At 36.8% G+C, this 16,233-nt stretch overlaps 1 protein-coding gene and 1 pseudogene across 2 annotated transcripts in view; one reads left to right on the forward strand and one right to left on the reverse strand.

The window, feature by feature from the left end:
• GTF2A1L (general transcription factor IIA subunit 1 like) overlaps nt 1-16,233 on the reverse strand; it is a 66,493-nt gene that overhangs the window by 30,899 nt on the left and 19,361 nt on the right. For both annotated transcript variants that reach the window (XM_010371751.1, XM_010371750.2), the window contains 3 exons: nt 6,575-6,630; nt 3,910-3,994; nt 1,986-2,575 (listed from right to left, as the gene is read on the reverse strand). In XM_010371751.1, coding sequence (XP_010370053.1) covers nt 1,986-2,575; nt 3,910-3,994; nt 6,575-6,630 — 731 coding nt within the window. The remainder of the gene's footprint in view (nt 1-1,985; nt 2,576-3,909; nt 3,995-6,574; nt 6,631-16,233) is intronic.
• LOC104668943 lies at nt 15,702-16,206 on the forward strand (annotated as a pseudogene).

Below are 16,233 nucleotides of genomic sequence, written 5' to 3' on the forward strand. Positions count from 1 at the left end.
TCCATAAACTCTCCAGTAGTTTACAACATAGGAAAAGTAAATGAGTAGAGTTCATTATAACTTGCTTTAAGCTACTTATAAAAAGAAAAACTGCTTGTAAAGTCTTTGAAAATTAGTTCAGCATAAACTTACCAAACTGCTTACTATCTCAAAGATAACTTACAATAAATAAATCAGCATTTTATATATACTCTTATATGTTTAGATTTTTGTGTTTTAGATATAGACCTTTTTTAAAACTAACAAACAAGTTACATGAAAAGTTACCCAATATATTACAAGCTCATAGAGCATAATAGCGCTAAGCTAAAGCTTACTATGGTGCCAGAAGCTTTAAATACTCAATATATATTATCTCTGATAATTCTCAAAATTACAAGGTTGGTATTAGGGCCAATTTAAAGACTAAAACTGAATTTCTGTGAGTAATGTTACACAGTTTGCTTGCAAGTAGTGAACCTAGAATTTGAACCTACTGTGGTTTCAAAGCTTATGTTCTCAACCACTACCCCAATCAATCCTTGATTAATATCCCTTAACTAATCTATTTCCCCATATCAGAAAAAGGACATGATGACATACAATACATAACAGTAGAATAAGTCCTTGACTCATCACACCAAACATCTGCAAAGTTCACACAGAATCCAGGCAAAAAGTACCTCCAAAAGTAGTAGTGATGAAAACGAACATTTTACATTTGTAGTTAGTTTTACCTCAAAACCAAATATTTCATAATTATTAGTTTAGCCTACATTTATTTACTAAATGTTATATATATTATATTAAAAAAATTTAAAAACTCAATAAAACATTTTAATATGAACACTTACAGCAAAACTAACAACAGATTTGCTCAGAGATCTTGAACAGGTTTCATTAAATATCTGAAACATTATAAAACAGGTCAAATAGTTTCTGATCGTCATTTTCTTTGTTCATGGGCTTTCACTATGCCCTGTATCTTTTCCTAAGTAGCAAAATTTAAATATCTTGAAGATAAAATATTAAGGTGGTGCTTAACTATCCATTGCTACAGACTTGTACAGTGGCTCTGGATGATGGCTAAACCATTAGCTGGGGCAAAAACCTTTAAGTATTTTTCACATGTCCTAAATTGTATAAATAGAATTAGCCACAAGATGTATTTCATATTTGTAAAAAGAATGTAATTTTTTTAATTTTTATAATCCAAAATTCTCCAAGAATCTTTCTGCCATTACTATTAATTCCTTGAAAATTAATAATTCAGACCTATTTTTGGTATCAAAAGTTAACTAGAAGCTAATTTTTCATAGTTTAAATACCAAAAGAAATTAAGTGAAACTAGTACTTTAGTAGGCAGGGAGAAACAAAATTATTAGCAACATAATCCCTCATGTAGGAAAAAGTTTCCACGTAAGAATTCAGAAAAATTAGGTAGAGCAGGAAAAAAAATACTTTGTGGGCTTCTTTTGTATATTACATTTGATAACTAATTATCTCAAAACATTCCATAAACTACTGGTATGGATTTCTGGGTCTTTTAATTTTTATCTGCAGACAAAAAACAAGTTTCCCAATGTAAGAAACTGGTAAATAGATTACCTTTTAAAACAAATGCATTTTCTCTAAAGAAGTATTCTAATTCATCTATTGAAATGAAAAATTTAGAAATGCTAAGCATGAATATTTTAAGAACTGATGGTTATATTAAAAACAACAATAAAGAAACAATCTTCTTGCTTGTACCACATGTGTATGTATGTAACACTACTGATCTGTACATTTAAAAATGGTTAAGTTGGTAAATTTTAAGTTACGTGTATTTTATCACAATTAAAAATTTTTTTAATCAATAGAAAAAAGAAATAATCTTCTAAAGGAAAAAACAAAAAAATATATATATAATTCTGATTAACATTATAGCTTGAAAATACTCAGGATATCCAATCACTGGTCACTGTCTGTCCCCTGATACCAAGAAGTTGGACACAGAACTATACCTTCTCTGATACAGGTATGTTGCTGGGTTCCTCTATATTTCTTGGTTGCTTTACAGATTCACATCCATACATCCCATTTTTAAGAATATGAAGCTGAGTATCAGTCACATGCTGGTGGAGAGCCCCGTGAGGGCTCGTGGAGAGGGACTCATCATGCAGATTTTGAGTCATGCTAGCTGAACCACTGAGCACTGACTCCACATTAGAATTTGTTTGAGAGACCTGTGGAGAAAATACAACACCTGGAAGACTGACATACTGAGAACTTTCCTGATGACATAACAAAGCTTCAGGCACAATTTTATGCTCATTTCCAGGAGATACAAGTATATCACTGGTGGCGTTTTCTAAGTGTTTCCTATCTACTGGCCCAGAAGGTAGAACTGTGGGTTGCTGTAGCACAGTTTCAATTCTCTGTGATTTTTCAGTAGTTGCTTGAAGACAGCATGGATTTAATTGTGGAACACTAGTTTGTACTACTGAAGGCTGGCCAAGCTGTTGAAATACTTGCTGAATTGGATGCTGAAGAATACCTGCTCTTCCAGAAGTCTGTGTCACCATAATTGGTACATTGACTTTATAAAGGTGACCTTAAAAAGGAGGAAACAAACTTGTAAGTATAATAGAATTAAAATTTCCTTTGACAACAATCACAAAAAAAATCTCATCCACAACAGGCTGGAAAAAAATATACTGGTATGTTAATGGCGGTTATCTCTAGGGGTTTTTCTTTTATTCTTCAGACATTTTTGGATTTTCTACAATCAATATACAAATTCTTATTTTTTAATTATGTATGTTTTGCTTTAATTCCAGACTTCTCCCACAATTGTTTATATGTCACACTCTGAGATACAAAAAGGCCACCAATATTTAATCCATGAACCTCTTCCACTGTTTGATAAATTAATGTTATCAACTAAAAACTGGATTTTAACAAACATAATCATGTAAAATATAACCTCATATATTTAAAATGCCATATAACAAGAAAATGCTATCCAAAAGAGAGTTTAATGATTTCAAAAGTAATCAAATTTCTTCTCCTTTCTTCCTTTAAAATAACACTATAAAAGAAAAAAAAAGGCTGGGCGCGGTGGCTCATGCCTGTAATCACAGCACTTTGGGAGGCCTAGGCGGCCGGATCACAAGGTCTGGAGATGGAGAACCTTCTGGCTAACATGGTGAAACCCCGTCTGTACTAAAAATACAAAAAATTAGACGGGCATGGTGGCGGGCACCTGTAGTTCCAACTACTCAGGAGGCTGAGGCAGGAGAATGGTGTGAACCCGGGAGGCGGAGCTTGCAGTGAGCCAAGATCAAGTCATTGCACTCTAGTCTGGGCGACAGAGCGAGACTCCGTCTCAAAAAAAAAGAAAAAAAAAGGACTTATTTTTGAGCACTGAGTTAGGTGCTTTACTTAAACTTTACAACAACCCAAAAAAGAGGTATGATCCTCTTCAAAATCAAGAGATGGTGCTCTGAAAAGCAGAGACTGGTTAACCTCAAAACTGTTGTTTGTTCTATCAGACCACGCAATCTCTAATAAGAAAGGGGGCAAAGGTTGATCAACCTAATCTTTAATCCGTAATTAGAGCTAGCAGGAATGCAGGTAAGTTATTTTATTTTGTATTTGTTAAAATTTAGATAACTGACTTGAATTAGAAAAAATACATACAAAGAACCCCTATACAATGTTGGGAAAGAGAACTGGGAATGAAATACAGGATAGGCCTAGTACAGCGCCTTTTGTGGTAGACTGTCTCCGTAACAATAAAAACCACCATTTATCATTACTTCTAAAATCTATTTTATTAAAAGTTCTTATAACTTCTGGTATATAGTCTATTAAAAAATCATGAAGCTTAATGTCCAAAAAATAGTACCTGCTAAAAACAAAAATATTCTTAGAATATACTCTCACCAGATACAGTCTGTAGTGTCACACCTGCTGGTACATGAATGGGATAACCAGGAAAAGTAAAGTTTGCACTGGAGTTTGAAGTACCCTAGATATAAGAAATTTATATTAGAAAGTTAGAAAAGGACTTTACTTGTATCTTTTTTTCCCTGATCTCATAGGGAGTCAAAAAATCTGATTCTGGACAATAGTTTGACAATACTTAACATTTAACATTAGGGCTGAGTTCTTTGAATAAAACAGTTTTTCGATATTGATCATCCCATTAAGGATCAAGAGGAATCCTATTCTACAGTTATTAGCAATGAAGTCAGTAAGTCCTAATGAACAGTATAAACATTGACTCAAAAAACTTGCCCAAGACATAGCTTTGCAGGGCCATTGATTCTCAGATCTGCAAACATTTGAAAGATTGATAACATACAGTGTTGTTGAGAATGTGATAAAAATTGGTTTTCTCAAACCACTGTTTGTATGAATGTATATTGGTACAATCCTTTTGGAGGGTAATTTTTGCAATATATATACCAAAATTGAAAATACATATGATCTTTGACCCAGGAATTCTACTTTTAGAAATTTATCTTGATTATCACACAAACACACAGAAATATATACAAGCATAACCAATGGAATACTATATTAGAAAAATGTTGGAAATAATTTAAATGTTCACCAACAAAAGTTTGTTAATTAAACTGTGTTACATCCACTAAGGCCAATGTGTACTAACTGAAATTGAAAGCAGTACGTCTATATTACTAAATTAGGAAACAGAAATTACAGTAAGTCAAAAGAGTCTTCATACTTTTTACCCTGAAAACTAATATAGCTTTCATGAAAGAAGTCTGGATGGATAAACATCAAACAGTTAAAATGTTTATTCTTGGAGTATAAGACTACAGAGCTCTTTCTTTTATTTATAAATGTTTTGCTTTTTTACTTTTAAGAGACAGGGTTTCATTCTGTGGCCCAGGCTGAAGAGCAGTGGTGCAGTCATAACTCACTGTAACCTCCAATTCCTAGGCTCAAGTGATCCTCCTGCCTCAGCCTCTCAAGTAGCCAGGACTACAGGCACACACCAACATGCTCGGCTAATTTTTTTAAAAAAATTTTGTACAGGCCGGGCACAGTGGCTCACGCCTGTAATCCCAGCACTTTGGGAGGCCAAGGCGGATGGATCACTTGAGGTCAGGAGTTTGAGACCACCCTGGCCAACATGGTGAAACCCCGTCTCAACTAAAATACAGAAAATTAGTTGGGCATAGTGGTGGGCGTCTGTAATCTCAGCTACTCAGGAGGCTGAAGCAGAAGAATCATCTGGGAGGCAGAGGTTGCAGTGAGCCAAGATCATGCCACCGCACTCCAGCCTTGGATGACAGAGTGAGACTCTGTCTCAAAAGAAAAAAAAAAAAAAATGCAGCGATATGGTCTTGTTATGGTGCCCAGTACCTCAGTCTCCCAAAACACTGAGATTACAGGTGTGAGCCACTGTGCTCAGCCTATTTTTACTTTTTATTAATATAAGCTTATTATTTATTTAAACAGGAAAAAAATATTTCCTTGAATTCCAAAGGCAGAGGTATTTCTTCATTGGTCTCCTATCAAAAGCAGCACCATTCTTTCCAAAAATCCTATTAAGGTATGTGGTTTGGCTGTTCTTAGTGAAGAAATGGAAATAACTAGCCTACTAAGCATTTGCCCTAGAAAGGCAACCTATGGGCAGAAAGAAAATTAAAAACGGTTAGTATATACTCTCAGTACTATGGAAGAAAGATAAAAGTGAAAAGCTGCTATTCTTCTCTACCCAAAAAACTACTTGGTTTTCTATGTTAATGTGTACATTTATCTTCTGCCTCCAAGTACTAAGGGGAAAAATATAAACAAGCTATACTTCACAAGCATACAAAATGACAAAAATATTCCAGTTTAATTAAAGTAAAAACTATGATGTTGCTCCATTCTGGAGGGGAAAAAAATCAGAAAAAAAAAAAAAAACTCAAAATTATCTATTTAGGATGTAACAAGCATATAACATTATACAGTGTATTAAAACCTCATACAACATAACTTCAGACATTTCCTAACCTTGTAGGTATAGTTTTGGAAGATGTTAACAACCTCTCTGAAAGACAGGAAAAGTTGGCAAGAAAATGTCAATTCTGAAACTTCTGAGTTTTATTACATCTATGGTATAGATGTTATTCTGTCGCCCCACTCTTTACCACACCTTTTGTTTCTTTTTTTTTGTTTTTGTTTTTGTTTCTTTGAGACAGAATTTCGCTCTTGTCACCCAGGCTGGAGTGCAATGGCATGATCTCGGCTCACTGCAACCTCCGCCTCCCAGGTTCAAGCAATTCTCATGCCTCAGCCTCCTGAGTAACTGGGATTATAGGTGCCCGCCACTAGGCCCGGCTAATTTTTGTACTTTTTAGTAGAGACAGGGTTTCGCCAGGTTGGCCAGGCTGGTCTCAAACTCCTGATCTCAGATGATCCACATGCCTCAGCCTCCCAACGTGTTGGGATTACAAGCGTGAGCCACCGCGCCCAGCCACATTTTTTCACTTTCAGCTGGAGGGTAAGAAATTACATCCACGTTCAGCATTTTGCCACCACTCACTAACAGTGGGGCATATCTTTTAAAATATATTTTAAGTAAGCTACATACCAGTTCTGCTGTGGTAAAACTTGGAAGAGTTCTACCAGCAGGAATAACTAATGATGCTGCATAGAAAACAAAATAAATATGCGTTCATTAGAATTTACCAGTTTAATAAAATCACTAAATATAGCTTATTTTTTAAAAATATTTTCTATCACTAACAGGTTAAACCATGGTGAATTCTAAACTTCCTGATTCCAAGTGAAGTAAAAAGTAATCATATTTTTTGCAACAACTTCAGATAAAGACTTTACAAATAAACTCCTTTAAGTGCCGAAAGAAAATATCTCATTGTAATCAACCATATTGTACTTTGGAAATCCATAACAAAACACCTAGATTGTCCTTAGTAAGTCAAGGCAGCACTAAATCTCTTTTACAACCCTTCACTGGAGAGAAAAAGTAATATTTATTAAAGAGGCACATTTCCAAGAGATTATAATATTGAGCATAAATTTGTAACACAACATAAACCCATTCTAAATTGTATAGGTTCAAAATAAATTCCAATTCATTATTTTATGAAAAGTTATTTACAGTACTTTGGGCAAGTAAGCAAGCACACCTGAATAGTTTTAGGAACAAAAGAATAAGAACATGTCTCCTCAAGTCTCTGCAGTAAAACAGGTACAACTGCTAAAAACAAATCCCCAGATTGACAACTCGACCTACATTAGAGCTACAATCCCATATATCTTTCCTTTATTATCTACCAGTTTTCTGTGCTAACCAGCCTTTCATTTATAATACATCTCAAAGACTGACCAGCTAGTTGTAAATGTAATCTATCATTTAAAAATAAGTGTAAAAAAAATAGTAACTACAGTAGAGGGATTTTAGTTGATCAATGTAATCATATACCTTAGATACTCAAGGTTCATTTTACCTAAACATGACTAAATATGGCTGTTAGAATGTCATTTTCCCTCATCTTTAATAAAAACACAAACTTTAGCATGTTTATGTGTTAATATAATATTTATTATGGCTTGTTTTTCACATATTGCATTAAGGAAAATTGCCCCAAAGATCTGTTCCTGACATTAGAATCGCTCCATCACATAAAACAACTCATAAACAAACAACTCATAAAAGCTAACATTTTTTTAAACTAACCATTCCTTCCACGTTAAGACAACAGAAGAAAGGCTACAGATTGATGGTTAATGAAGCACAGAATTGTTTTTATCCTCTGTTCATCTATGACTTTGCTTATTAACAGGCATTATCTTAGAAAAGCTAAATTAGAAAGAATTGAACTGGCAGGAACACAATGGTATTAGTCTTCATTAGCCGAAGTGAGCAAAGCTTAAGCTGCTACAGCTTAAGTAATAGCCTGAGAGGAAACAAAAATCTGTTAACACATTGTCTAAAGCAATTAAACGAATTCCTTGAGAAAAAATAGCAACAATCATCCTCTTTTAAATACTTGCAATAAATCCTGTAAGATAATTCTCTATATTTAAATAAATCAAACAGGACTATAAGAGAGTTTTTAAAGTTTCTTTATAGACATTGGAATAAAAGCATTGAACAGTTTTATAATGAAGTTTCATGCAGCTCCTACTTAATTTTGATACTAAACTAACAAGTTATATAATTGAACATATAAAAATAACTTGTGATCAACTACACTGTACTTTGGAAATCCATAACAAAACACCTAGATTGTCCTTAGTAAGTCAAGGTAGCACTGAATCTCTCATATAAATCATATAAAAATAACAAGTTATTTTTACATGTTCACGTTATACCTTTAAATGTATGTGAAACAAATTTTAATATTCAAGATGGTTTTAATAACAAAGTAAGTTTTAAATGAGTATGTATTTTTACTCAAACTAAAAGTGTCATAACTTTGATCTTCACGTACATGTTCTAGAAATACTACATTTTTTTAACTTTTAAGTTCACGGGTACATGTGAAGGTTTGTTCCACAGGTAAATTCATGTCACAGGGGTTTGTTGTACAGATTATTTCATTACCCAGGAATTAAGCCCAGTACCCAGTAGTTATCTTTTCTGCTCCTCTGCCCCCGTCCACCCTCCACCCTCAAGTAGACCCAGTGTCTATTGTTTCCTTGTGTTCATGAGTTCTCATCATCTAGCTCCCACTTGTAAGTGAGAACATGCAGTATTTCGTTGTCTTTCCTGCATTAGTTTGTTGAAGATAATAGCCTCCAGCTTCATCCGTGTTCCCACAAAAGACATGATCTCATTCTTTTTTATGGCTGCATAGTATCCATGGTATATATGTACCACATTCCCTTTATCCAATCTGTCACTGATGAGCATTTAGGTTATTCCCTGTCTTTGCTATTGTGAAAAAATGCTGCAATGAACATTCGCATGCGTCTTTATGGTAGAATGCTTTATATTCCTCTGAGTATATACCCAGTAATGGGATTGCTGGGTCAAATAGCAGTTCTGCTTTTAGCTCTTTGAGGAATTGCCATACTGTTTTCCACAATGGCTGAACTAATTTACACTCCCACCAACAGTATATAAGTATTTCCTTTTCTCTGCAACCTCACCAGTATCTATTAGTTTTTTACTTTTTAACAATAGCCATTCAGACTGGTGTGAGATGGTATCTCCTTGTGTTTTTGATTTGCATTTCTCTAATGATCAGTAATATTGAGCTTTTTTCCATATGCTTGTTGGCTGCATGCATGTCTTCTTTTGAAAAGTATCTGTTCATGTCCTTTACCCACTTTTTAATGGGACTGTTTGTTTTTCTCTTGTAAATTTAAGTTCCTTATACATGCTGGATATTAGACTTTTATCAGATGCATAGTTTGCAAATATTTTCTCCCATTCTGTAGGCTGCTTCCTCTGTTGATAGTTTGTTTCACTGTGCAGAAACTCTTAAGTTTAATTAGATCTCACTTGTAAATTTTTGCTTTTCTTATGATTGCTTTTGGTGTCTTTGTCATGAAATCTTTGCCTGTTCCTACGTCCAAGATGGTATTGCCTAGGTTGTTTTCTAAGGTTTTTACAGTTTGGGGTTTTACATTTAAGTCTTTAATCCATCTTGAGTTGATTTTTGTATGTGGTATAAGAAAGGGGTCCAGCTTCAGTCTTCTGCATATGGCTAGCCAGTTATCCCAGCACCATTTATTGAATTGAGAGTCCTTTCCCCATTGCTTACTTTTGTTGACTTTGTCAAAGGTCAGATGGCTATAGATGCGCAGCCTTACTTCCTGGCTCTCTATTCTGTTCCATTGGTCTATGGATCTGTTTTTGTGCCTGTACTGTGCTGTTTTGGTTACCATGGCCCTGTAGTATAGTTTTAAGTCAGGTAATGTGATGCCTCCAGCTTTTCCTTTTTGTTTAGGATTGCCTTGGCTATTCACGCTCTTTGTTAGTTCCATATGAATTTTAAAATAGTGTTTTCCAGTTCTGTGAAGAATTTCACTGGAATTTGATAGGAATAGCATTGAATCTGTACATTGTTTTAGGTAGTATGGCCATTTTAATAATATTGATTCTTCCTATCCATGAGCATGGGATGTTTTCCCATTTGTTTGTGTCTTCTCTGATTTCTTTGAGCAGTGTTTTGTAATTCTTATTGTAAAGATCTTTCACCTCCCTGGTTAGCTGTATTGCTAGGTGTTTTATTCTTTTTGTGGCAATGGAATTGCCCTCCTGGTTTGCCTCTCAGCTCGGCTATTGTTGATATATAGGAATGCTAATGACTTTTGCACATTGATTTTTGTATCCTAAAACTTTGCTTAAGTTGTTTATTACCTGAAGGAGCTTTTGGCCAAGACTATAGAGTTTTCTACATATAGAGTCATGTCATCTGCAAATAGGGACAGTTTGACTTCCTCTCTTCCTATTTGGATGTCCTTTATTTCATTGTCTTGCCTGACGGCTCTAGCTAGGACTTCCAATACTATGTTGAATAGGAGTGGTGAGAGAGGGCATACTTGTCTTGTGCTGTCTTCAAGGGGAATGCATTCAGCTTTTCCCCCTTCAGTATAATGTTGGCTGTAGGTTTGTCATAGATGGCTTGTATTATTTTGAGGTATGTTCTTCAATACCTAATTTCTTGAATGTTTAACATGAAAGGCTGTTGAATTTTATCTAAAGCTTTTTCTGCATCTATTGAGATAAGCACTTGGTTTCTGTCTTTAGTTTTGTTTATGTAATGAATCACATTTATTGATTTCAGTGTGTTGAACCAACTTTGCATTCCAGGGATAAAGCCTACTTGATCATGGTGGATTCGCTTTTTGATATGCTGCTAAATTTGGTTTACAAGTATCAAGTATTTTGTTAAGGATTTTTGCAGCGATGTTCATCAGGAATATTGGCCTGAAGGTTTCTTTTCTGTTGTGTCTCTCCCAGGCTTTGGTATCAGGATGATGCTGGCCTCACAGAATTGGCTGGGGAGGAGTCCTTCCTCAATTCTTTGGAATAGTTTCAGTACGAATAGTGGCAGTTCTTTTTGCACATCAGGTAGAACTCAGCTGTTTATCCATCACATCCTGGGCTTTTTTTGGTTGGTAGGCTATTTATTACTGATTCAATTTTGGAGTTCCAATAAGGAACTATTCAGGGAATCAATTTCTTCCTGGTTAAGTCTTGGGAGGATGTATGTGTTCAGGAATTTATTCATCTCTTCTAGGCTTTCTAGTTTGTGTGCATAGAGGTGTTTTTCACAATAGTTTCTGATGGTTATTTTCATTTCTGTGAGGTCAGTGGTAACACCCCTTCATTTCTAATTGTGTTTATTTGGATCTTCTCTCTTTATTAGTCTAGACAGCAGTCTATCTATCTTATTAATTTTTTCAAAAACCAACTCCTGGATTCATTAATCTTTTGAATGGTTTTTTGTGCCTTGATTTCCTTCAGTTCCACTCTAATTTTGGTGTTCTGCTAGCTTTGGGGCTGATTTGTTCTTGCTTCTCTGATTCTTTCAATTGTGACGTTACATTCTTAATTTGAGATCTCTCTAACTTTTGAAGTGGGCATTTAGTGCTATGAATTTCCCTCTTAACACTGCCTTAGCTGTGTCCCAGAGATTCTGGTGTATTGTACCTTTGTTCTCATTAGAAATAGTAAATTTAACAATAAATTTTAACATAGCAAGAATTCAATTCCACAAACATAATTTTAAGAATGTTGTAATACACTAACATGGCATAACAATATCCACATTCATAAGTGTATTATTTCTTATTCACCATCAAAAATCCTTTGATACATTGTGGCAGTTACAGTTTTGTGATTCTTGGATCTTCTTTGAACCAATCCAAATAAAATTACATGATTCACGAAATACAGAAACAGGTGAATTTCTTCTTTGTGAATACTCATTAGCATAAAAGATGTCTCCTGATGACCAAACAATATTCTAACTCTCAAATCACCTAAAGAACCAACCATATTGCTGAAATTTTCAACACATCTAAGTTGAAGAACAATTGGACATATAGTTTAACACCTATATTTTAGGAGTTTCAATGCTCAAATATGAAAGCCACCACAAAAGTCTCAGTGTCCCTGTTCTTCCCTTCCCTTCCTTCCATCATGACTGATAGTATCATTTCAAAAAGATCACGTGACATGAAGACCAAATACAGAAGCTGACTTGAAGTCCCCTAGAAATAAGGTAATCATAGGGTGACTACACGTCCCAGTTTGCCCAGGACAGTCCCAGTTTACATCTGTTAGTTATTCTGAGATAATTATTAGTAGAATCCCATTTCTCTCTCTCTCAAAACTAGATTATAAATTACATATAGTCACCCTAAGTGCAGAACAACAGTTCTCGGAGTATAATATACAAACCACTGAGGGTACCTAAGACCATTTTCAGTGTGTTCATAAGGTCAAAACTATTTTCATAATACCAAGACAAAGTATGCCTTTTTCTCATTTAGTATTTTTATTTGGTTTTGTTGGCATTTGAACTGATGATGCAAAAGCAATAACAAGTAAAACTGTAGACATCTTAGCATGAATTAAGGTAGTAGCACCAAATCTTGCAAGTGGTCTCTTTATTCTCCATTGCTACTCACCATTAAAATAACACAACAGACAAAAACAGCATGAACAACCACAAAGATATTTCACTTAAGATAAGAAAGTCCTTTGCATAATCTAAGAATTATTAATTATACTAAATTTCAACTAGCAAGTATACTTCCTTTTAATATTTTATGAGGTGAAATAGAAAGATAAAGCATTTCTGCAGCATACAAAAGTACAAAAAGTACAAGGAAAAGCATTTGTGCCATTGTTTAAGCTGGGAGTTAATATAGCCTTTTTTTCCTAAGGTGGCAGATTAACGCCTGTTAGCAGGCCTCCGTCATTTAGATATAACAAAACAGTAAATAAAAATCAATGGTGTGAGCTTTAATTCAAGAAGGAAAATGGGAATCCACTGGAATCATGCAGGATACTCCAAATCCCAGAGACGAGAATCCCGCCAAACAGTCACTGTGATGGCATTTGGCTGATGAAAGTAAGTGAAGCCCCAATACATGAGGGAGAAAGACAGCCTCCCTCAGTGACTTACCTTTCCACTGGAGATCAGAGCAACTCAGGCTGAGGGAGAACTTTTTTTTTCTCCCAAGCCCTGAAGCTAACCTGGGGAGAGGGCTGGAGACACTATGAGGGAAAAACACTAGAAGAAGCTGCAGACACTTTCCCAGACATAGGACCAAGCACAGGATGCCATTTTTAATCTGGGTGCATACAAAATCAGCCATTCTAAGCAACCCAGCTGCATGGCCACACAAGCATTTTACTCTTGGGCCAGACACTAGAGCACCTGCTCGGGAGCAGGATAGCAGTCTCCACAGCCTCCACCACTTCTGAGGTGGAAAGCACCTCAGAAGTAGGTACTGGAATTATACTCTTCCCTATTGCAAGCTTGGAGTGGGAGGAGAGCTGCTACCGCTGCAGTTTCTCCTGGGCAATGAGACTTGCAACCATGGCCAGCTTGGCAATCTGAAACTGAACTACATGTGCCATCACTTAGTACCCCTGCCTGTTCCCCTGGGATCGAGGTGAAGTGGGGTCCACTCTGCTCCACCCTCAGGCAGAAATCCAGGCATTCAGGGCACTCACTTGCCTGAACCAGCAGCCTGAATCACTCATCTTTCATGGACAGAGATCATGGTGCAGCAGGGTCATCTCCACTCCATGCCCAGGCAGATGTCCAGACCTTTGGAGCACCCACTCACCTTGATTAACAGCCTGACCCACTCCACCCTTCCTGTGCAGAGATCCTGGTGCAAGGGGGCCCTGTCTGCTACACACCTAGGCAGATCTCCAGGTATTCATAGCACCTGCTTGCCTGGTCCAGTAGCCTGAGTCATCCCACCTCTCCTATGCAGAGGTCTTGATGCAGGGAGGCCCTCTCCACTCCATGCCCAGGCAGATCTCCAGGTATCTGGAGCACTCACTACCCTGGATTAGAATTTTAGGCTGCCCCCCATCATTGTGCAGAGAACCTGGGGCAAGGAGGTTCCGCAGTTTCAGGCCTAGATACACCTCTGGGCACCTAGTGGCTGCCCAGTGGATTCTCCCTCAGCATCAGTGCTTGTACCTGCCACTGAGGGACCTGTAGATGGATGTGCCCAGTGTGGCCCCACTCTTCATGGCCCCCGCCCTCCCAGACCGTCCAAGGTCAATGCTAAAGAAAAAATCTTAAAGGCAGCTAGAGAAAAAGGTGAGATCATGTACAAAAGGAAACCCTTTAGGCTAAAAGCAGACATCTCAGCAGAAACCTTACAAGCCAGGACAGACTAGGGGCCTATTTTCAGTATTCTTAATGAAAAGAAATTCCAACCAAGAATTTCATACCCTGCCAAGTTTCATAAGCACAGCAGAAATAAAAGCTTTTCCAGACATGCAAGCATTAAAGGAATTAGTTACGACTAGACCACCATTACAAGAGGTCCTTTTAAGGAGCTCTAAACATGGAAACAAAAGACCAATGCCAGCTACCATGAAAACACACTTAAGCACACAGACCCTATAAAGTAACCACACAATAGAAACTACAAAGCAACCAGCTCAGAATTTCATGATAGGATCAAAATCTTACATATCAGTCAGAGACAGTGACTCATGCCCGTAATCCCAACACTTTGGGAGGCCGAGCTAGGCAGATCACTTGAGGTAAGCAGTTCATGATCAGCCTGGCAACATGATCATGGTGAAACCCTGTTTCTACTAAAAATACAAAAATTAGCCAGGTGTGGTGATGCTCGCCTGCAGTCCCAGCTACTCAGGAAGCTGAGGCAGGAGAATCTCTTGAACCCAGAGACAAAGGTTATACTGAGCTGAGATTGTGCCACTGCACTCCAGCCTGAGTGACAGAGCAAGAGTCCATCTGAATAAAAAGAAACCTCACATATCAATATTAACCTGGAATGTAAATGGTCTAAACACTCCACTAAAAAGACACAAAGTGGTAAGTTGTATAAAAAGCAAGATGCATGTAACAACACCCATAGGCTCAAAATAAAGGGCTGAAGAGTGATCCACCAAGCAAATAGAAAACAAAAAAGAGCAGAGGTCACTATTATTATATCAGACAAAACAGACTTTAAACCAACAACAATAAAAAAAAGACAAAGAAGGCCATTATATAATGATAAAGCCTTCAATTCAACAAGAAGGCTTAACTATCCTAAATATACACTCATCCAAAATTGGAGCACCCAGAATCACAAACAAGTACTTCTAGACCTACAAAACTCTCATACAGCCACACGGTAATAGTGGGGGATTTCAACACCCTACTGAAAACATTAGATCATCGAGGCAGAAAACTAACAAAGGAATTCTGAATTTAAACTTGACCAATTGGACCTCATGGACATCTACAGAATACTCCACCCATTGACCACAGAATAATACTCCCATCATCTGCACACTGGAACATACTCCACAACCAACCATAGGCTCAGCCATAAAGCAAATCTCAATAAATTCCAAAAAATGAACATCATACCAACCATACTTATGGACCACAGAGGAATAAAAATAGAAATCCCCTTTTCCACCCACTCCTAACTCCCACCAAGCACTGCTCCAGCTGCATCATGTTCACTCTGATCTCTGGAATCCTGCTAAGCCAGCACCACTGCGTCTCCCTTCAGCCGCCATCATGATTATCTACCCGGACCTTATTAGCCATGATGAGCTGTTCTCCAACATTTACAATATCTGGGAGATTGCAAGCGGTCTGTGCATGTAAGTGGGATGGGGGTGGGGAGGAAGATGGTCAGTAGGACAGTGGGTGACAGTGACAGAAATGCCTCCGCAGAAAGCCCTGAGGGTGAAGGTACCGAAAGCACATTAATCACTTATGTTGATACTGTCATAAACCATCATTTGCAGGAAACAAACTTCACAAAAGAAGCCTACAAGAAATACATCGAAGATTACATAAAATCAATCAAAGACCAACTTGAAGAACAGAGACCTAAACAGTAAAATCTTTTATGACAGAGGCTGTAGAACAAACCAAGCACATCTTATTAATTTCAACAACTACCAGTTTTTTACTGGTAAAAATGTGAATCCAGATGGCATGGGTGCTCTGCCATGAGGATGGTGTAACCCTGTATATGATTTTCTTTAAAGATGGTTTAGAAATGGAAAAATGTTAACCAATTGGCAATTTCTTTAGTTCTATG

The sequence above is a fragment of the Rhinopithecus roxellana genome, chromosome 17, assembly GCF_007565055.1.
Source record: "Rhinopithecus roxellana isolate Shanxi Qingling chromosome 17, ASM756505v1, whole genome shotgun sequence".
NCBI classification, from domain to species: domain Eukaryota; kingdom Metazoa; phylum Chordata; class Mammalia; order Primates; family Cercopithecidae; genus Rhinopithecus; species Rhinopithecus roxellana.